The sequence below is a fragment of the Oryctolagus cuniculus genome, chromosome 12 (assembly GCF_964237555.1).
Source record: "Oryctolagus cuniculus chromosome 12, mOryCun1.1, whole genome shotgun sequence".
NCBI classification, from domain to species: domain Eukaryota; kingdom Metazoa; phylum Chordata; class Mammalia; order Lagomorpha; family Leporidae; genus Oryctolagus; species Oryctolagus cuniculus.
Genome location: NC_091443.1, coordinates 102,857,615 through 102,880,380, shown reverse-complemented (window position 1 = coordinate 102,880,380; position 22,766 = coordinate 102,857,615). Strand labels below are relative to the sequence as shown.

Here is a 22,766-nt window from a genome sequence, read left to right as displayed (position 1 = left end):
TGCATGGAAGAATCAGAGTAAATTTATTTCTGAATTAGTTCAGAATCATGAAAGAGAAACATCAGCTTTCATGTTAAAAACACAGTAGTAAAATACAGTACACAGGAATGTCATTTGAATGATAACAAAAGCACAATAGCAAATGGAAAATAGTAATTTTCACTTTAAATACAAAGGTGAAGCAATTTAATAAGAACTTTTGTTAATAAGAAAAATATATGTCCCATGTCTTTATTACACACTGTACAAAATAAAATATTGCACCTTTACGTCATATCATAAATATATACAAAGAGTATTTTACAATGATCTTTCTTTTAATTTAATAACCTTCAACAATCAAATGTGATTGATGAGTAACAACTCACGGGCTGGTGTGGCCTCTTCGCTTTCCCCCGTCTGCTCCCAACCACCAAACCCTCCGTACAGTAGTGCTCGTGCCAGTGTCAGTGAGGCTGAAGTCAGAACAAAAGAGACCTGGTGCTCAGGACAGGCAGAGAGACTCAGCAAGCTCGTCCACAGACAAATCCAAAGCCGCCACAGACCGTTCACTCATTATTAACCAGGGACCAGGGCCAGCACACCCGGCTTCAGGTCACCGTGTCACTGACAGACTCAAGGCAGCAGGTGCACAGGCGGCTGGGACACTGAATAAAGTCTGATCGCACTGTAACTGGCAGGACACCAGGTAGGGATCCCATGACCACATCAGCGTTAGGATTTAGGATTGAATGCTGGCCTGAACCCACTGCAGTGGTAGCCTTTATTCCAAACCTAACCCTGCACCCCGCCACAGTCCGGAAATCAGCCGTGGCCTCCGTCTAAACTCAACCCAATGCTGACCTGCCCTGGCCCTACCTAACCCCTAAAGCCAACTCTCGCCTTAACACTAACTGAACTTTCTTTCTCACCTAACTCAGTCCTGACTCTAATCCTAAAAGTAAAACTCATCTTAACCCTTTTTCCCAAATCCTAACTCTACACCCTAGTCCTAAGCGTCACCTCCAGCCTTGCCCTAATTCACTTGGGATTTACTGAAAAATCAGCTCACATGACCGTAATTGTCCACCGTAAACAATTCCTTCAAACTATCGTGTTTCTTACTTTAGATTACTTTCTTACCCATTTTCCAAAATCAACTTTTCCAGGAAAAATTTTATGCATAAATTAGGTCTACTAAGGCTTTGGCTTTCTGTGTGCAAAGAGAATAGTGCTTAGACAAAGTTTCATTCACAGCTCTTAAAAGAAAGCTTCGGTTATACTTCCAAATCAGTAGAAAAGGTCAACTTTCCCTCTTCGTTCATTCCCAGAATGCCTTGTTAGGTCCCAGCTCGATTTCTGTAGGTGTGAAGTTTCTGTCCTTGTGAAACTGGCAGCAATACCATGTCTTCTTCCATGAGTGCTCCAAGGGCAAGGTCAAGGTGGCTTCCGCCCACGGATCCTCGAAGCAGTCAGGGGGAAGCGCCCGTCCAGAGAGGTTGTCTCTTGTCCACAGGCTAACACTGGAGGACCTACGAAAATCCCATCAGTGCCAACACCTTCACAACTACTGACCAGGGCTTCTAAAGTGTAACTACCTTGGCCACCTGTTGAAACCCTGCAGCTTGAGAGACGAGGAAGGCACCCGTCGCTGGGCTTCCAAGCGCTTCCGGGTGTGCTACTCCCTGCTGGCCGACGAATCACAGGAAAGAGGAAGCAGGGGACGGCGGCGTGCTCATGACCTTGGTGGTTTCCTGATTAGATGGACATGACAAGGTCCCAAGGGCAATGGCATGCTGGCTATGGTATTTTTGTTAACCCTGGGCTACATCACCCAAAGGAATCAGAATTAAAAACCAGCCGTGCAACAGGTTCACTTTACACACTTTGAACAGCGGTGTTTGCACGTGGAATCTGGAGTGGTTCAGGAAGGAAATCTACATTTCTGCACCAGCGACATGGGGTGGGGGGAGCGCATTTAGAGTTTTCTTTTTATCTTCACAGCAGCATCACGGCCCCTCCAGAGGGTTACCCCTCTTGACAAGACTGGCAGCACCTCCGTTTGTAAAGGTCTAAAGAACACAAATTAAGTTGCTTTACAAACATGCAGTAGTGGGTTGTGTCTACGCAGGCTCCTGCAAGAAAGAAAACAAATCCATAGCACGTGACTCATTAGAGACCTAGCGAGAAAAAAAAAATAATAAAAAACAAACAATACCCTCTGGTAAAGGCACACATGGGGGACACACAGTGAGGACGAACTAGACTCAGGTTAGGGCCCTTGTTCCGAATAGGAAGTGCATGGTGCTCATGTCTCAGCTTGACCTTGGCACCTGACCCTGCTCCCTGGGGACCTGATGGCCCCCATCCTCCCCACCCCCAGCCCCTGCACTCCTGCCACTCAGGTTAGTGCTCCACGAAGCAGTACTTATATTTTGTGGGATCACAGCCCCCTGGGAAAACTGAAAGCTCTGGACCTGCTCCCCGGAAAAACAGCATAACAACTGAATTTTATATCCAATTTCTGGCCACGTGCATCCCTTGGTGAGTCCAACCATGGGACTGCTGTCACAGCAAAGCAGGCTGCCGGGCAGAGGGGAAGTGTGTGGAGAGGCCGCCCATGCTTGTTGGAAAGCAAGCCCTGTGCACGCTACTCAGCTGTGTGTCCCGTGGAGAGCACGGAGCTGCACCCACACACAGGCGCTGACTCCCAGGCTGCCACACAGGCAACTCGGTTGCGGCAGACACCCTGAAGGGTCCACCTGGGCAAGACCTCGGGGCGGTGGTGACGCAGGACCAGGGTACGCACTGTCGCAGGAAGGCCCCAGGCAGTGCCTCCAGGAAGCTGGTTTCCTCTTCTGCACGCAGTGCCTCTCGGCCACAGGTTTGCAGCTCCGCGTGTGGACGCAGTCGACTTTCCGAGACTGGAAGCCCCGGCCGCAGGCTGCTGTGCACGGCCTCCAGGGGCCTGTGCGCCAACACACATCACAGGCCCCTGCCGTGCAGTTCCTCCTAAGGGTGGGCCTGAAATGAAAAGCAAGACCGAACTGTGGCTTCTTGTGGGGTGCGAGCCTTGGACTCCTCCATCAAGGACTGAGACATCCCCCGGCCTCCACCCCACCATCTGGAATGACCTTGGTAGTGACAATCGTCCTCACGGCTTGGAGTGCAGGCAGCAGTGATGGCTCAAGTAGTTGCATTCCTGCCACCCACATGGGAGACCTGGATGGAGTTCCCATCATCCATCGTCAGCCCAACCTAGTCCTGGCTGTTGTGGGCATTTGGAGACTGAAACAGTGGATGGGAGCTCGCTCCCTCTCTCTCCCTCTCCCCCTCTCCCCCTCTCCCCCTCTCCCCTTCTCTCCCTCTCCCTCTGTCTCTCTCCCCATCCCTGTCTTTCACTCTCCCCTCCCTCTCTTTCCCTCTCTCCCTCTCCCCCTCTCTCCCTCTCCCTCTCTCCCTCTCCCCCTCTCCCCCCCTCTCCCTCTCTCCCTCTCTCTCTTTCCCTCTCTCTCCCTCTCTCCCTCTCTCCCCCTTTCCTTCTCTCCCTCTCTCCCTCTCCCTCTCTCTCTCTCTCCCTCTCTCTCTTTCCCTCTCTCTCCCTCTCTCCCTCTCTCCCCCTTTCCTTCTCTCCCTCTCTCCCTCTCCCTCTCTCTCTCTCTCCCTCTCTCTCTCCCCCTCTCCCTCTCTCTCTCTCTCTCCCTCCCTCGTTCCCTCTCTCCCTCTCTCCCTCTCTCTCTTTGTGCCCCCACAAATAAATGAAATATTTTTTTAAATGTGTTGTCCTGATGAGCTGGAACAGATCAACTTAGGCCAGTAAGAGAATTACTCACTACAATGACCCACAATAAACCAGCTCAAGTACGCTAATAAACCTTAAATTTCCTGGTTATAAGCACTTGAACCAGACCATGAGTGCAAGTGTGACTCCACATCTGAGCAGGCTGGTCCACTGAGAGAAGTGCTCTGACATGTACACTGAAACCACCCAAGATGAGCCGTCACAAACCACCAGAGGCCGTTTGGGAAGAAGAGTCTCAATCAGATGTCCCTGCCCTTTGTAACAGAATGTAACCTGATTATCCTTTGCTTTTTGGTAAAGAAATTTGCCCTGGAGGATAGAGCCACGTCGGTGGACCCACTTTGGCATCTGCCCTGGATTCCTAGGGTGAGGCTCCTGGGACGTGTATTTGTCCTGTCGGAGAACCTCCCTCCCCACTCCCCAGAATGACTGGGAGAGGCTTGAACTTGAGCTGGTTCAACAGTTGTCTTTCTCCCAGGAACCTGGAGCAAGACATGGAAACCCGGATCTTGGAGCAGGGGTGGCCATTTTCTGTCACATGGGCCAAAAGATTAAAAAAAAAAAAAAGAAAAAGAAACTTTTCAGAAAGAACAGAGAAGGAAGCAGAAACAAGAAGGATCTCTGAGATAAAAACAGAAAACCCGCAAACCCAAGGACCCTGCATTTCTGGGTTTTCTACATTTGTTCATACAAAATTACCTTCATCAGAGCACATATGTCTATAAGGAGTGCGGCAATGCCCTGGGAATGTAATAAAATGAAGAGAACTGGGATGGCATGACCTCTAAGGTCGAGTATCGCATATATTTGGAAGCAATACTTGGATTAGCCAGTAGGGGGAGACTCCATCAAAGGGTTTGCTACTGTCCCACCAAACTGTTAATAAGGTGTGCAGGGGAAGGGCAGACTGCTAAGTGCTTCTGTTTTCCGCAGCAGGGAAACTTGCAGAGGTCGAGTAGCTCTGAACAACACAGCAGAAAATCCTACTCCTCAGCCATCTCTCCACCCAGACATACTGAAAAAGGTGGAACAGATAGTCACAGGATGTCCAGAGAATGTACCCAAAAGGAGACCTAGTGCCGCATGCGCGTGTTGGGTGGCCTTGTCTGACTCGTATATCCCTCGTCCTCTTTGTGTGTGTCATTCCGAGTAGACTTTTAGCGCTCCCAGCCCACATGGCCTTAATGACCAAAGTCGCGGCTCTACTCCTGGGAGAGTCAGAAGGAATCCCAGCACTTCCCAACTGGGAGAAAAGGAGACACGGGCAGCTACAGACCAGCACAGGGCTGTGGCCCAGGACAGCACAGAGGCTGCTCACTGAGGACACAGTAAAATAAATACATACATAAATAAATAAATAAACGCAAGTCTGGTTAGCAAAGGAAATCACTTCCTCTTGGCCAGAGGTGAGACAAGTTGGGACAGACTCCTGAGCCAGGTTGGCACTACCACTACGGGCACAACTGGGTAGCACGTGTTTTCCAAAAAAGTTTACTTATTTGAGACAGAGACAGAGAGAGTGAGCTCCCAACCACAGGGTCACTCCCCAAATGCCCAGGCACTGGAACTCAACCCAGGTCTCCCACGGGTGTGGCAGGGAACCTCCTACTTGAGCCATCACCTGCTGTCTCCCAGGGTGCAGGTGCAGAGCCAGGACTCGAACCCAGGCCCTCCGACACGGAATGCAGGTGTCCCAAGTGGCATTTCCGCTGCTGCATCAAACATCTGCCTTGCTCATTCATATGTCTTTTTTTTTTTTAAAGATTTATTTATTTGAAAGAGTTATGCTGAGAGATAAGGAGAGGCAGAGAGAGAGAGAGAGAGAGAGAGGTCTTCCATTGGCTGGTTCACTCCCCAGATGGCCAAAACGGCTGGAGCTGCACTGATCCAAAGCCAGGAGCCAGGAGCTTCTTCCGGGTCTCCCATGTGGGCGCAAGGATCCAAGCACTTGGGCCATCTTCTGCTGCTTCCCCAGGCCATAGCAGAGAGCTGGATCGGAAGTGGAGCAGCCGGGACTTGAACCGGTGCCCATATGAGATGCCAGCACTGCAGGCGGCAGCTTTACCCGCTATGCCACAGCGCCGGCCCCATTCATATGTTTTTTAAGGAAAATCACAAATGCAGAGACGGTAGTAGGAACCACAGGGCTTCCCTGTGTTTGCTAAGCTTTTTCAGTTTCTCATTTCTGTTCAGCCCAGCTCTGCGCCTGTCTGAACTAACTCCCTTCCCCATCAGCCTGGTGGAAAAGCCGATTCTGAGGGGAGCACACCCCAAGCATGGCTGCCTATCAGAGACAGGCAGGTGCAGGCAGCTTTAAAGAGAGAGAGGGCCCAGCATGGCCGCACAGTGGGTTACATGGCCGCCTGTCACACAGCGCGCTGGTTCGAGTCCCAGCTGCTCCACTTCCGATCCAGCTCCCTGTTAATGAGCCTGGGAGAGCAGTGGAAGGTGGCCCAAGTGCTTGGGTCCCTGCACCCACGTGGGAGACCTGGATAGAGTTCTTGACTCGGCTTTGGCTTGGTCCAACCCTGTGTTGCTGTCATCCAGGGAGTGAACCAGCAGTTAGAAGACCTCTTTCTCTGTCTTTGCCCCCCCAACCCCTGTCACTGTGCTTTAAACAAACTAAACAACTAAACTAAATTATGAAATAAAGTAAAATAAAATATAAAATAAAGTAAAAGAAAAGAAAATAATAAAATAAAGTGAAATAAGATAAAAAGACATAGATTGCCAGGCCATCTCCCCAATTTTTCTGATTCATTAAGTCTGAGGTGAGGCCCAAGAACCTTTATTTTTTTTTATTTTTTATTTTAAATTTTTTTTTGACAGGCAGAGTGGACAGTGAGAGAGAGAGAGACAGAGAGAAAGGTCTTCCTTGTGCCGTTGGTTCACCCTCCAATGGCCGCCACGGCCTGCGTACCACGCTGATCCGATGGCAGGAGCCAGGAGCCAGGTGCTTCTCCTGGTCTCCCATGGGGTGCAGGGCCCAAGCACCTGGGCCATCCTCCACTGCACTCCCTGGCCACAGCAGAGAGCTGTCCTGGAAGAGGGGCAACCGGGACAGAATCTGGCGCCCCAACTGGGACTAGAACCTGGTGTGCCGGCGCCACAAGGCGGAGGATTAGCCTACTGAGCCACAGCGCTGGCCAGGAATCTTTATTTTACAGTGATTTTTCAGATGGTCTGACTCATCACTGAAGCCAGGAATCATCACTTTGGGAAACAAATGCTTCCGTTTCCTTAGGCCTGCTGGTCACCTTCCCACTGTAGGTCTGAGTGAGCCCCAGCCCTACCCCCACCCCGACATTCCCCACACTGCACCGCCTTCCCGCCTCAAGCCCTCCCCAGGGCCTCCAGGGACTGCTGGGAGACCGCCTGCCCACCGCGGAGCTTCGGCCTAGCCCACCAACACTGCTATTTCTAAAACACGCACTCCCCCTTCCCGGAGCCCTGCTGTGGCGCGGGGAGAGATCTGTCCACCAGCCTGCCCCTGGCCCACTGCGCACGCGGGCTAACGGAAGCTCCAGCGCCTGTCCTGCTCTGGACAAGCCCACCGCACACCGACTCAGCAGCAGAGGTCTTGGAAAACAGCAGCAGAAACCCACAGCAGGAGTCGGCACTGTGGCATAGCCGAGCGGCTTAGCTTCTGCCTTGTCAGTCCTGGCCGCTCTCTCTGCCTCCTATCCAGTTCCCTGCTAATGCACCCAGGAAAAACACTGGAGATGGCTCAAGTCCTTGGGTCCCTGCCACCCACATGGAAGACTGGATGGAGCTCCTGGCGCCTGGCTTTGGCCCGGCCCAGCCCATGCCATTGCAGCCATTTGGGGTATGAACCAGTGGGTAGAAGATTTCTCTCTCTCTCTCTCTCTCTCTCCCTTTTCTCTGTTAACTCTGTCAAATAAACCCTGAAAAAAAGACCCCCACAGTAGCTCTCTCTATCAGCCACCTGAGACTTTTATCCATACAAAAACCTCCAAATACTTGAGGAAAAATAACAGCAGGAAAACACAGCACTAGCATAAAAAAAACCAGCCAACCTTGGAGGAAACAGAAACAGAAGAAGAAAACGAAGAATAATAATCTCTCCTACCCTCCCTAGCTCTAGGAATTTTCATCTATTATTTAAAAATAATAATTATCAATCATTTATTAATTTAATAACTAAATTACTTATCTTTTTTTATTTATTGATTTTTTATTTATTTATTGATTGATTTTAATATATTTGTTGATTATTTATATATTATAATATAATAAAATAATTTGATGATAATATTATTGTTTTAAAATAATTTTTATAATTTTAAAATAAATAATTTTTAAATGAGAATAATTTCATCTTACTTCCACATCTCCTTGTCTAAAGCCGCACTTAGTTAGATTTTTGAAACTCTGGATAGATCTTTCCACGCCTTTCGCCTTCTCTATCCTCTGCCGCTTCTTTTTGGGGCCTTGGATTAGCCAGCACGTGGCACACCCCAGGAACTGCGGGACAGTGTGGCTGCCGCACAAGGGCTGCCAGGGTGAGGTCTTGACTGAGGTAGGGACGGGAAGCGGGCCTTGGGCGCGTGGTGCTTCAGGAGCCACACTAAGCACCTGATAATCTTCCTAGGAGGAAGCAACGCCTCTGACATGTTTTTTTTTTTTTTTTTTTTTTTTTTTTTTTTTTTTTGACAGAGTGGACAGTGAGAGAGAGACAGAGAGAAAGGTCTTCCTTTACTGTTGGTTCACCCTCCAATGGCCGCCACGGCCAGCGTACTATGGCCGGCGCACCGCGCTGATCCAAAGGCAGGAGCCAGGTACTTATCTTGGTCTCCCATGGGGTGCAGGGCCCAAGCACTTGGGCCATCCTCCACTGCACTCCCTGGCCACAGCAGAGAGCTGGCCTGGAAGAGGGGCAACCGGGATAGAATCCGGCGCCCCGACTGGGACTAGAACCCGGTGTGCCGGCACCGTTAGGTGGAGGATTAGCCTAGTGAGCCATGGCGCCGGCTCTGACATGGTTTTATCCCTGCAGGCAGAAGGGTTGCGATGGTGGCTTTATCCAATTAGCATGAGTGGATGGCGGGAGGCTGGCTGGATGGCTATGGTGGTGGACTCAGCGACAGATGATGGTGGCGTGGCCAAGGGCAATGGTGGTAGAAATGGACCTCATATTCAATAACATGAATGCATATTAATATCATATCATATAATCATATAATTATTATAATTGAAGATGGCACCCTCATTAATATTTTGCTATAATGCATACTATTGAGGGCGATACTAAAGCAACGACAATTTAATAGGAATGATCAATCAGGGGAAGTGGTAGAAACTAGAATCCATTCCACCTTCAGGCAGTTTTAGTCACTGACTGAGGCGAGAGAGACTGCGGTATCCCAGGGCCACGAGGCCAGTACCTCCGTCTGTCATTGCAGCTGGAATCGGAGCCGTTGTGGTGTTGACACGCTGTGGGGAGCCGCTGTGTCCTCACGGCATGGCCCATGCAACGGCCAGGACACTGCAACAGAAGCACAACTGCGTGTCAGTCCCGTGGGCTCAGACATCGTGTACTGAGGTGGAGGAGTGAGCAACCAGTCACGATGGAACCGCATGTCACGATGGAACCGCATGTCACGAGGGAACTCCGTGTCACGAGGGAACCGCATGTCCCCAGGGGCATGATGGGGCCCAGACCGCTGCTCTGCCCACCAGACACCCCTCCTTCAGAGCTAGGTAGATACCTAAGCTTCTGTCCCCACCACCAGCCCCAGACCACCTCTGGGGAGAACAGAGAAGGGCGGAGCCAACCTTGACATGATCGGACTGACAGGTAGAAATGACTAAGCTTGAAACCTCAAGTGGGAGCCAGCACCGCGGCACAGGGGGTTAAGCCACCTCCTGTAGCACCGGCATCCCATACCGGCTGCTGGTTTGAGTCCTCGCCTGCTCCACTTCTGATCCAGCTCCCTGCTAATGTGCTTGGGAAAGCAGTGGAAGATGGTCCAAGTGCTTGGGCCCCTGCGTCCATGTGGGAGACCCAGAAGAAGCTCCTGGCTTCAGATCGGCGCAACCCAGGCTGATGTGGTCATTTGGGAAGTGAACCAGCAGATGGAAGACCTCCCTCTCTCTATGTCTCTCTCCCTCCCTCTCTGCCTCTGCTTCTCCCTCTCTCTGTAACTCTGCCTTTCAAATCAATCAATCAATCTTTAAAATCAAACCCTAAGTGGCTGCCAAGTTTGGATTTTTCAGCTCTGAACACAAATGAAGGTTTCATTGCTACAGCTGGTTCAATTATAAGAAGAAATATTTTTTTTTTGATGTGCAGTTCTTAAATTTTGATGTAGCTTTAATGCTTGTTAATTTTTCCTTACAATTTGTTTTATGTTTGATAAGATCTTTCCCATGTTGGTAACTCTATTTGTGTTTAATTACTTTTCCATTTAGCTCTTTAGTCAACTTAGAATTTATTTTGGTGACTGTTCTGAGTTTGGGTTCCTATTGTACTTCTGTTTCCTTAACATTAGTTAATTCCTCTCATACTACATTTTATCTTTGGATAACAGCTTCAGGTATCACTTACATACCATATAATTCACCATTTAATGCAAACAATTTGATTGGTTTTAGAGTCATATAACTTCTTTTTTAAAAAGATTTATTTATTTATTTGAAAGGCAGAGTTACAGAGAGAGAGGGAGAGACACACACAGAGATAGAGAGAGAGAGAGAGAGAGAGAGATCTTCCAACTGCTGGTTCAGCCCCCAGATGGCTGCGATGGCTGGGGCTGGGCCTAGCTGAAGTCAGGAGCCAGGAGCTCCATCCAGGTCTCCCACATGGGTGCAGGGGCCCAAGCACTTGGGCCATCCTCCACAGCTTTCCCAGGTGCATTAGCAGGGAGCTGGGTCGAAAGCGGAGCAGCCAGGACTCAACCCAACGCCCATATGGGATGCTGGCACTGCAGGTGGCAGCTTTACCCACCATAACGCCGGCCCCTGGAGTTGTATAACTTTTATCACTTCCCTGCAAAGAAGCCCCGCTACCCTTTAGAAATCACCCCTCCCATCACCTCTCCCCGAGACCTAGATAATCATTGTTCTACTTTGAATCCCTACAGACTGACCTGGTCTGCACACTTCTCTAAATCGTGTCATCCCGCGTGTGGTCCTCTGTGCATGTCTTCCATGACTGACGAATGTCTTCAGATTCACCCATGTTGTGGCAAGTATCAGTACGTTTCCCTTTTAATGGCTGAACAATATTCCATGATGTGAACATGCCACAGTTTACGTACCACTTGTTTCCTCTTTTTGGTTATTATGGGTTCTTAGGATTTGGGTTGCTTATTTGTGTAGGTTCCATTCGTCAGCAGTGGAATTGCTGGGCCATATACTAGCTCCACACTGAACATTTTAGGAGGTACCAGGCTGTTTTCCACACTTTATATCTCACTAGCAGTGTATGCAGGCTCCAATTTCTTCATATCCTCACCAACATTTGTTTCCATCTTTCTTTTTGAATAACAACATGAGGCAGTATCTCATTACGGTTATGATTTGCAATTTCCCTAATGACTAATAACTAAAGATGGGTATCCTTTTTTTTAAAGATTGACTTATTTGAAAGGCAGAGTTACAGAGAGAGAAGGAGAGAGAGGGAGAGAGGGAGAGAGGGAGAGAGGGAGAGAGAGAGAGAGAGAGAGGGAGAGAGAGAGAGAATCTTTCATCTGTTGCTTCATTCCCCAAATGGACACAATGGCCAGGGCAGACTGAAGCCAAGAGCCTGGAACTCCATCCAGGTTTACCACATGGGTGACAGGGGCCAAGCACTTGGGCCATCCTCTGCTGCTTTCCCAGGAGCATTAGCAGGGAGCTGAATTGGAAGTGGAGCAGCCGGGACTCAAACCAGCACTCATATGGGATGCCGGCCTCACAGGGCTTAACCTGCTGAGCCACACCATCAGCTACACAGAGGGCATCTTTCCATGCACTCATTGGCCATTTGTTTTATTTATTTATTTATTTATTTATTTGACAGAGAGTTAGATAGTGAGAGAGACAGAAAGGTCTTCCTTCTGTTGGTTCACCCCCCAAATGGCTGCCACGGCTGGAGCTATGCTAATCCGAAGCCAGGAGCCAGGTGCTTCCTCCTGGTCTCCCATGCAGATGCAGGGGCCCAAGCACTTGGGCCACCTTCCACTGCCTTTCCGGACCACAGCAGAGAGCTGGACTGGAAGAGGAGCAACAGAGACTAGAACCAGCGCCTATATGGGATGCCGGCACCACAGGCAGAGGATTAACCAAGTGAGCCATGGCGCCGGACCTCAATGGCCATTTTTTTAATTATTTATTTATTTATTTTGACAGGCAGAGTGGACAGTGAGAGAGAGAGAGAGAGAGAGAGAGATTGACAGACAGAGAGAAAGGTCTTCTTTTGCTGTTGGTTCACCCCCTAATGGCCGCTGCAGCCGGCGCACCACGCTGATCCGAAGGCAGGAGCCAGGTGCTTCTCCTGGTCTCCCATGGGGTGCAGGGCCCAAGCACCTGGGCCATCCTCCACTGCCCTCCGGGGCCACAGCAGAGAGCTGGCCTGGAAGAGGGGCAACTGGGACAGAAGCCGATGCCCCGACCGGGACTAGAACCTGGTGTGCCGGCACCACAGGTGGAGGATTAGCCTATTGAGTCGCGGCGCTGGCCTCAATGGCCATTTGTATATCTTTAATTAAGAACTATCTATTCAGAACTTTTGTTTATATTTCAGTTGTTATTTGTGTATTATAGAGTTGTGGTTTTTAAAAATATATTTTAGGTGCAAATTCATTTTCAGAGATGTGATTTCTAAATATTTTCTCCCATTCTGTGGGTTGTCTGTTTACTTTCTTGATAATGTCCTTTGTAATACAAAAATTTTAAATTGTGATATAGACTGATTTATCCATCTTTGCTGTTATTTTTACTTATGTTTTTGATGTTTGTGTAAAAAATCATTTCCTAGGGTGGGTGTTGTGACACAGTGGGTTAAGCTCCTACTTGGGAGGCCTGCATGGACTGAATCTCACCTCTGCTTCTGATCCAGCTTCCTACTAGTGCACCTGGGAGGCGGCAGCAGATAATGACTCAAATACATGGACCCTACCATTCATGTGGGCGACCCTGATGGAGTTCCCGGCTCCTGGCTTTGGCCTGGCCTGGCCCCAGCTGTTGTGAGCATTTGAGAAGTGAACCGGCATATGGAACATCTCTCTCTCTCTCTCTCTCTCTCTCCCTCCCTCCCTCTCTCTCTCTGTTACTCTGGCTTTCAAATAAATAAATCTTTTCTTTAAAATAAAATAAGCCATTTCCTAATCTGAGTCGCGAAGATGTTGATCAATCTTTTCTTCCAGGAGTTTTAAACCTTAAATCTAGGTCTTTGATCCATTTTGAGTTCATTTTTTATATGCAGTATAAAGTGGAGGGAGAGGGTCTGTGTAATTAATTTGTAGATGGATACCATTTGTCCTGCAACATTCTTTTTTTTTTTTTAAAGAATTATTTATTTTTTTTTGAAAGACAAAGATACAGAGAGAGGTAGAGCCAGAGAGAGAGGGCTTGCATTCCACTGGTTCACTCCCCAAATGACTTCAACGGCCAGAGCTGAGCTGATCTGAAGCCAGGAGCCAGGAGCTTCTTCCGGATCTCCCACATGGGTGCAGGGACCCAAGGACCTAGGCCATCCTCTACTGCTTTTTCTAGGCCATCACAGAGAGCTGGATCAGAAGAGGAGCAGCTGGGACTCGAACCGGTGCCCATATGGGATGCTGGTGCTGCAGGCTTGGGCTTTAACCCACTGTGCCACAGCGCCGCTCCTGCAGCATTCTTTATTCATTGGATGGTCTTGTCAACCTGATAGGAAGTCAGCTGACTTCGACACCCAGGTTTATTTCTAGACTCAATTCTGTACTAGGATCTGTGTGTCCAACCCATGCCGGTACCACGTCGTTTTGATTACTGCAGCTTTGTAGTGCGTTTTGAAATCAGAAAGTCTGGATCCTGCATCTTTGTCTTTTTCAAGATTGTTTTGGCTACCATGTTTCTTGAATTTTCATATGAATTTTAGACCTAGCTTGCTCATTTCTGCAAATAAGCCAGTTGGGATTTTGATAGGGATTGCAGTGAATCTGTGGATAAATTTGGGGAGTTTTTTTTTTTTAGCAACATTAAATCTTCCAATTCATGAATGGGGATATCTTTCCATTTATTTAGGCCTTCTTTAATTTTTCTGAAAAACATTTCATAGTATTATAACCTTTATTTTCCAAAACCATTCTTTCTCCTATGATTAACTGCCTGTAAGCCCACGTAATGTGCTTCTGTACTAGACTTGTACCCCATAACCCATGTCTATTCCTATGTGAATTATACCCACTATTTTACTCACCGTAGCTTTGTACCATGGTTTGACATAGGATAAGGACAGCCCCAATAATTTGCCTTCCTAAAGAGCTGTGGTCCTTATTTATTCTCCCATATGAACATAGGGATTGATTATCTGAAGTTCTATAAAAACGAGTTCTACTATGATTTTAATTATAAGTGTATTACAGATTTAGTTAACACGTTCATGGTACTGAGATTTCCCATAAAAGAGTATCATAGGCCTTTTATTTGCCTCACTTTTCTTTTATGTGTTTCTACGATGTGTTGTCTTTTCTTTGGGGGTTCCTATATATGAAACTAATTTTTCCTAGTATTTTTACTATCACATCATTAAAGGCGACATTCAGGATACGGGTTCTGAGTCTTCTGTGCAGACGTCACTAATGTTTTCCTTTCCTCTTTTACCTGAAGGCTGCTCTCATTCCTACTGCCCTAATCTGATCTACCTAAGAGCTCGGTTATTGTACCACTGTGCCCAAAGGCTCCAAATTTGGCTGGGTTTTTGTACCAGAAGACAGAGATACCATGATTTCCAAATTAAATCTGGAGGCCAGAGATGCGTATTCATTTTAGAGCCCAATCAGATGTTCTCCTTAAAATTAAATATATATGTATATCTATTACTGTGATTAGAAACACAGAGATGGTTATTGATAGCACTGTCAACACACTGGACTTGCCCCCTTTACCTGGCTCCCTGGCTCAGCGACCCACTGGACACACGGGTGACCAGTACACGGTTTCCTTCCGAGAGGCCGGTCTTTGGAGGCGCATGCTCTCGGAGACACCACCTGCACGGTCCCATTGGCTCGTGTCCTCTTGCACGTCACTTGCCGACTATGGAATCCTTCACCGCAAGACACAGAGCACTCCGACCACTCACTCGCGAACCACCTAGGAGCAAAAAGCACAGGCGCTCAGTACGGACGGGTGTGCCGGCCCTCGCAGGCAGTCTCGGCGGACAAAAAGCTGATCCCCACGCTGCGTGAGGGCTACCACATGTCCCTGTCGGCAGCGGGCAACCGCACAGCTCACTCCTCTGCTGACTGGGTTTTCTTTCACTCAGGGGCGCAGCAGGGTCACTGCACGGAGACACTGATATGGGGGTTTTGAGTTAGAGCTGTCTTTAGGTAAGGCAACATTAGGTGGAAATTTCTCAAAGGCGAATTTCAAATCACTGAAACCGAAGGGGAGAAATATTTCTAGAGCATCTATGCGCTGTCTGCTGTACAAGACCCCACGTGTTATCTTATGTAACTCTCACGTGGTTCTCCTTTACAGAGGGAAGAAACAGATGTCCGTGGAGTTAAATCCACTATGATCACATAGCTGACAGAGCTGGGATCGGAGGTGATGAATCTGACCCTAAAGTCCGAGGGTTAGTGATCACAAGAGGCTGAACTTGGAGCCAGACGCCTTTGAGGTCCTGAGTGCTCTTTTATTGAAGAGGTTTGGGCTTCTGCTGGGCTTCTAAGGTGAGGCCCTTGGTTATTCAAGGGGCCCTTGTGCTTGAACGGGAACATAATCACTTTTCAATCGCCGCTAAGCAATATCTGAAATTTAGCCTTTCCTTGAATTATAAAAATACAGACCACAAACCACAGCGATATTTGTAATACCTGTGATTTTGCTGTAATAGGTATTTCCACATCACAGCACAACGGTGCAAATATTTTACTATATTGCACATTTTAAGATATCTCAGTTACTGCGTTTCAACGTAATTGATGTCTTTGTAATTGGATGTATTTTGTTTACATCTGGAAAAACCTCGTTCTGAGAGGGCAGCCACAGGTGTCTGTAGACTACCGGAGGGGCCTATGGCACAGAAACATTAAGGACAGTTGATGTACAGGGAGCTTGGGTTAGACACCCTCCATGGTCTCATCTAGGTAGGGCAGCTCACGGCTCTGTTCTAGGGGTGTGCGAGGTGCTGAGGAGCGCCCCCACGCGGATACTCTCTACTTTCTGAAAATCGAGAATTGCCACAAAGCAGCTTTCTTGGATCGAGTGCCCTTACTTAGTGGCATGAGTCTCAGCATGAGGTTTTCCTTTGAAGAATTACAAGGGGTCCTAGAAGATATGGCCGGTAGGGGGCCGGCAATGCTGACATCCCTTCTCAGAGCATGCCTGAGGGCAACTGTTCTGTTTACAGTGTGCCCCTGCCCCCACTCTCCTCCAGGCACAGGCCATTGGGCTGGGAGTGGGCCTGGAGCTGTACAACATTAAGCATCCCTCTATTTTCTCATCCACAAAATGGGGTTGGAGGCAGCATCTGCCTCGGAGATTCATTCTGAGTAAATAGCTTTTTTTTTTTTTTTTTTTTGACAGGCAGAGTTAGACAGTGAGAGAGAAAGAGACAGAGAGAAAGGTCTTCCTTCCGTTGGTTCATCCCCCAATGGCCGCTACGGCCGGCACTGCGCTGATCTGAAGCCAGGAGCCGGGTGCTTCCTCCTGGTCTCCCATGCGGGTGCAGGGCCCAAGCACTTGGGCCATCCTCCACTGCACTCCCGGGCCACAGCAGAGAGCTGGCCTGGAAGAGGGGCAGCCGGGACAGAATCCGGCGCCCCGACCGGGACTAGAACCTGGTGTGCCAGCGCTGCAGGTGGAGGATTAGCCTCATGGTGTCACTTGATGGAGTCTGCTAGAGTCTCTACTCTTCATTCAGTCCTTTGTTTCACAAACATTTATGGAGAGGCTATGTTGGGGCAGACATTGTGCTAAGTGCTAAAAATAGATCATGGACAAAATAGCCATGGGATTACTCTCCTAAAATTTACAGTCTATTGGGAGAGGAAGACTTAGTATGGTAAGAGCTATAAAGAATGATGAGGAAATATATAAAAAAATATTATCAGGGGCCTCTTCCTTGGAGGGCTAAGGTCAGGGAAAGTTTCCCGGCAAGTGTGTTGAGGTGAATTCAGATGAACAGGAACAAGCAGTCATCGAGTGTCTACTACCTGTTGGGCACCTGTTTTGGACACTGGGGATAAAAAGGTACACAAGATAGAGACAGGCGCGGTGCTGGCCTATGTCGGTATTTGTTGGGAGAACAAAGGGAAGTCATAGAAGGGTTTTAAGCCGAGGAGAATGATAGCAAATTCATTTTAAAGCTGGTTACCATTAGGGGGTGGACAAAGTAGGGAGGGAGGTGGGGAGTGGGAGGCCCCTGGAGTAGACCCCATGAGAAAGGAGGCTGGCCACAGTGGGGATTAACAAGAGTGGGTGGAGGGAAAGGGGGGGGCTCCACGGTGCAGTTTGTTAAGATCTGGAATTCTGGGGACAGGTCAGGGTTGGTGGAGATGATGAGTCTGATGTGCGAGTTGTTTTCAGTTACTGGTTTGTATCATTGATTACTTAGAAGGGTTATGAATGGTTTTACCTGCAGAGGTGGTGTCGCGAGAACCCTGTTTCAAGTTGTGAGTCTGGTGATTCTGGCCCATTGCACCATCCCCTAGGAAGGCCTGCGAAATCCACCTCACCAGGAGCTTAGGGAACCCACAGCACTGTGAGTGCAGGAGGCAGACTGGGGTTGTGATCAAAATAAAATAAAATAAAAAAGCAAAGGTTTGGAAAACAGAGCCTCTCGATTGAGATTCTGGCCCTAGTGACTGTGTGGCCTGGGACAGACTTCTCATTTATAAAACAAGAAAGCAGCATCCTGTACTTCATGGGCAGATGGGAAGAGATCCAGGTAGAGCCCTTGGCAGGCCGCCTGGGGATGGAGTAAGTGCTAAATCAATCTTAGCTACTGAGCAAGGTGGTCCAGACCACTGCCCCTTTGAAAACAAGCAAGGCCTGGTCCTGATGCGATAGCAAGAGCAATGCCACGTACCTGGCGGGGCAGTCCCGGATGTTACAGGGCTGAAACCCACCCTGCGGCTTCTGGAGGTGACCACAGCGGACCTCGCTCGCTTCCTGCCCTGTGGCCATCACACACCGAGGTCTCTGCACGCGAACTCCCAAGTGGCCACAGGTGGCAGAACAAGGTGACCAGTCACCAGCCTCCCAGAAGGGCTCTGCGGAGAGGAAATGAAATGTCAGGAGCACCCCAACTGAGGAATGGTGTTGGGCTGGCGGTGACACGGCCAAAGACCTCTGGAGCTGCTTTCTGGCAATCTGCTTGTCTGCTTCTATGAAGTAGCACACAGAAACAAAGCCATCTCCCAGCGCAAGGTGGGGAGGCCTTTAAATCTTATTTCCCACTCAACTGACTTATTGGGGGAAGGGCAGCCAAAATGGGGTCCTTGGACCACAGCCTGGGAGAGGGGTTATGGTAAGCCAGCTGGACCTGCCAAAAAAAAAAAAAAAAAATTCAGAGAGAGGGGAACAGGCCCTGGCTGCAGGCTGCCCCTTCAGAACTGTCCACCCAGGGCCAACAGGAAGAGAGGGAGTGTCCTCTCCAAGGAGTTCAGCCAGGCCGAGAAACGAGAGATGGAGCAGGAGGAGGAGCAGGGACCAGGGATTAAGCAGTGAGGTTAAAGAGGCACTTGAATTCCATTCTTGCTTTTCCATTAATTCTTCATCTAAACTTCAGAGCAGTCCGCAAACTACCGAGATTTTTCACAGAGGCAGCTGGAAAGGGAGAGAGGGGCGTCCCCGCAGGGAAGGCAACCCTGGCACAGCTTTGTAAAATCTCAGTCCCCACCGCACACAGTCCCTCTCCTTCCCTGCTGACACTCGGGAAGAGATGAGGCGGGGCACGATGATGACAGATTTGTGTACGATCACAGAAAACGCCAGATTTTCCTGTAATGATGATAGCTACCAGCTGTGTCCACAGGCCCTCGCGCATAGCAGCGGGATTTCTTCAACTTATTGTTTTTCAGGTTTTCCTTCTGATTTTTGAATTTGGGTCTTGAATTGCACATGGCATCATTTGCAAAGCAGAACTGTAAAATACATTTTTTAGCCAGACCCTCAGGATAACAGTTTATTTTAAAATATTTTCTTTAAAGAATAGCTAAGTCTGTTGAGAACCTCCCAGGTGACAAGTGCTGGGTTAGATATTTTACGATTAATTTTTCACTGGTCATCTCATGAAGTCATGTTTTTATATTTATTTTGCAGAGGTGAAAATGGAACGGAGCTAAGGAACTCGCCCAAGGTCTATCACCTGTGAGATGGATTGGAGCTGAAGTGTATCTGACTCGAAGTCTCTGTTATCCCACATTTCACGACATCTGGACAGTTCAAGGCAGGGTACATGTGCATTTCTTTAAAAAGACATCTTTTTGGGGGCCGGCGTTGTGGTCTAGTGGGTAAAGTCTCTGCCTGTGACACTGGCATCCCATATGGGCACCAGTTCGAGTCCCAGCTGCTCCACTTCCAATGCAGCTCTTTGCTAATGGCCTGGGGTTAGCAGCATAAGATGGTTCAAGTCTTTGGGCCCCTGGACCCACGTGGGAGACCCAGATGAAGCTCCTGGCTCCTGGCTTCAGCTTGGTCCAGCCTTGGTCTTTGCAGCCATCTGGAGAGTGAACCAACAGATGGAAGCTCTCTCTCTCTCTCTCTCTCTCTCTCTCTCTCCCCCTCTCTCTCCCCTTCTCCCTCTCCCTTTCTCCCTGCAATACTTTCAAACAAATAAACAAAATCTTTAAAAAAAAAAAGGTTGTCTTTTTAAATTGAGGCATACATCATATCGAATAAATAAAACACTAGGTCTCTGGTGTGCAGTGCTATGAATTACACAGTCGTGTATATTTATGCAACCATAATCCAAAGCAAGGTACATGCTTTCCTCACCTCCCCAAATTTCCTATTTTCTCTTTCCAGACAACTCCCCTCCCCTCCCACACAATCATCTGCTCTTTTCTTTCAGTGCACATCCATATTATCTGTCCCTGGACTTCATGCCACGTGTACTCTTGTATTTGGCTTCTTTTGCTTAGTGTGATGTTACTGAGATTCATCCGCAACGTTCTGCATATCAGTAGTCCATTCTCTTTTATGGATGAATGATGCCTGATTGTATAGCTCTATCACCATTTAAAAATGTATTGTCCTGCTGAGGGCTGTTATGAATAAGGCTGAGCATTCCTGAACCAGCTTCTGGTGAGCACGTTTTCATTGCTCTTGGGCAAACAGCCATGAGCAGAGTTGCTGGGTCAAGGGTAGGTTATGCATAGCTTTATTACAAAGTGCCCCTTTTCCAAAATGCCTTTACCATTTTCCACACTGAGCAATGTAAGACGGTTTCAGTTGCTTCCCATTCTTGCCAAAATTTGGCATTGTTAGCTCTCTGTTCTCAGCAACTGTGGTAGGTATGAACTTGTATCTCATTGTGGTTTAACTTCCATTTCCCTGATGTTATCTGTATATCTTCTTCTGTGAAGTTTCTGACTCGAGTTTTTGGCCACCGTGTGAGTGTGTGAGTGTGAGTGTGTGTGTGTGTATGTGTATGTGTGAGTGTGTGTAGGTGTATGTGTATGTGTGAGTGTGTGTAGGTGTATGTGAATGTGTATGTGTGTATGTGAGTGTGTGTATGTGTATGTGTGTATGTGTGTGTGTAGGTGTATGAGTGTGTGAGTGTGTGTATGTGTGAGTATGTAGGTATATGTGTGTGTGAGTGTGTAAGTGTGTGTGAGTGCAGGTATGTGTGTAGGTGTATGTGAGTGTGTGTGTGAGTGTGTATGTGTGTGAATGTGTGTACATGTATGAGTGTGTGTGTGAGTGTGTAGATATATGTGAGTGTGTGTATGTGTGAGTGTGTGTATGTATGTGTGCATGTGAGTGTGTGTGTATGTATGTAGGTGTGTGTGAGAGTGTGTATGTGTATGTGTGTGTGTAGATGTATGTGAGTGTGAGTGTATGTGTATGTGTGAGAGTGTGTATGTGAGTGTGTGTGTATGTGTGAGAGTGTGTATGTGAGTGTGTGTGTAGATGTATGTGAGTGTGAGTGTATGTGTGTAGGTGTGTATGTGAGTGTGTGTATGTGTGTAGGTGTATGTGAGTGTGTGAGTATGTGTGAGAGTGTGTGTAGATGTATGTGAGTGTGTGAGTGTATGTGTGTGTGAGCGTGTGTATGTGAGTGTGTGTAGGTGTATGTGTGAGTGTGTGTAGATGTATGTGAGTGTGTGTGAGTGTGTGTGTAGGTATATGTGAGTGTGTGTATGTGTGAGTGTGTGAATGTGTGTATGTGTGTGAGTGTGGATGAGTGTGTGTAGGTGTATGTGAGTGTGTATGTGTGAGTGTGTATGTGTGTGTGAGTGTGTGTAGGTGTATGTGAGTGTGTGTGAGTGTAGGTGTATGTGAGTGTGTGTGTGTGTGAGTGTGTGTGTGTAGGTGTTCACTGCTAACTCGCAGAAGGAGTTCTTCATACATTCTAGATAGTATAGTTTTAAATAGTTCTTCATCAGACATACTCCTATGTCCTGTCAATAGGTTTCCCAGTCTGGCTTATCCATTCTTATTTTAAATGATGTCTTTCATGGACAGATCTTCTAAATTTTGATGAAATCTGGGGCTGGCACTGTGGTAAAACTACCAGCTGTGGCGCCTGCATTCCATATCTGTGCCAGTTCAAGTCCGAGCTGCTTTTCTTCTGATACAGCTCCTTGCTAATGTGCCTGGAAAAGCAGCAGAATACGGCCCAAGTGCTTGAGCCCCTGCACCCGTGTGGGAGATCTGGATGAAACGCCAGGTTCCTGGCTTTGGCTTGGCCCAGCCCCAGCCTTGCAGTCATTTGAGGGAGTGAACCAGTGGGTGGAAGATTGTCTCTCTCTTCCTCTCTCTCTCTTTCTCTCTCTCTCTTTCTCTCTCTGTAACTCTGTAACTCTGCTTTTCAAATAAATAAATCAGTCATTTAAAATTTTTGGTGAAATCCAATTTGATGATTATTTTGTTTTATGATTGGTAATTTTTGACACAAATGCATTTGAATAGCAGATCATATATCAGTCCTATACAAGACTCCTCAATGGCCTCCCAAGCTTTTGGATTAAACTCCTGAGTCTACCTTGATCCTCAAAATGCTGAACAATTCAGTTTTCAGCAGCTCTCCATGCCTTCACCTTCTGCATGGACGGCTCCTGCTCACCCTTTGTGTCTGGGCTCAACGCCGTCTCTTTCCCAGGACCATCCTTGCTATCCTCACCCAAGTGGCCACCCCTGTTCACTATGTATGTGTGAGTGTGTGTGTAGATGTATGTGAGTGTGTACATCATCAGCCTGGGTCTCTTCCTTCACAGCACTCATCACAGAGAAACGTCTTGTATGTATAAATTTCATTATCTGTCTCTCATTCATCTGTCCTACTGGAACAGCAAGTCCATAAACAATGCCTTGTTGAACAGAAGTAGGACAGGGCATGGCCCGTGTGCCACTCAACCAACGTTGGTTGAATTTATAAATGAGTCTCTTGGAAACACTAAGCTGAGGATCCACGGAAGGTTGGCATATTCCATAGTGTGCACGTGTGTGTATGCATACATTTGTGTGTGTGCATGTGCGTGTGTGCGTGCGTGTGTGTGTGTGTGAAGGTGGAACAATGCAGGAAGTTGCAACGACCTTCACTATTCCAAAGGCTTCACTTTTACCAGCAACTTTGGCCTCACGAGTATCCAACTATTTTCCTGAATCGATC

The 22,766-nt window shown here is 48.0% G+C and overlaps 1 protein-coding gene across 1 annotated transcript in view; it reads right to left on the bottom strand.

Annotated features, from left to right (window-relative positions):
- ADAMTSL3 (ADAMTS like 3) overlaps window positions 1–22,766 on the bottom strand; it is a 411,707-nt gene continuing 388,941 nt past the window's right edge. The window contains exons 26-30 of the mRNA XM_008275279.4: window positions 18,018–18,201; window positions 14,872–15,076; window positions 9,187–9,287; window positions 2,789–3,003; window positions 1–2,114 (exon numbers count right to left, since the gene is read on the bottom strand). Coding sequence (XP_008273501.2) covers window positions 2,008–2,114; window positions 2,789–3,003; window positions 9,187–9,287; window positions 14,872–15,076; window positions 18,018–18,201 — 812 coding nt within the window. The 3' untranslated portion in view covers window positions 1–2,007. The remainder of the gene's footprint in view (window positions 2,115–2,788; window positions 3,004–9,186; window positions 9,288–14,871; window positions 15,077–18,017; window positions 18,202–22,766) is intronic.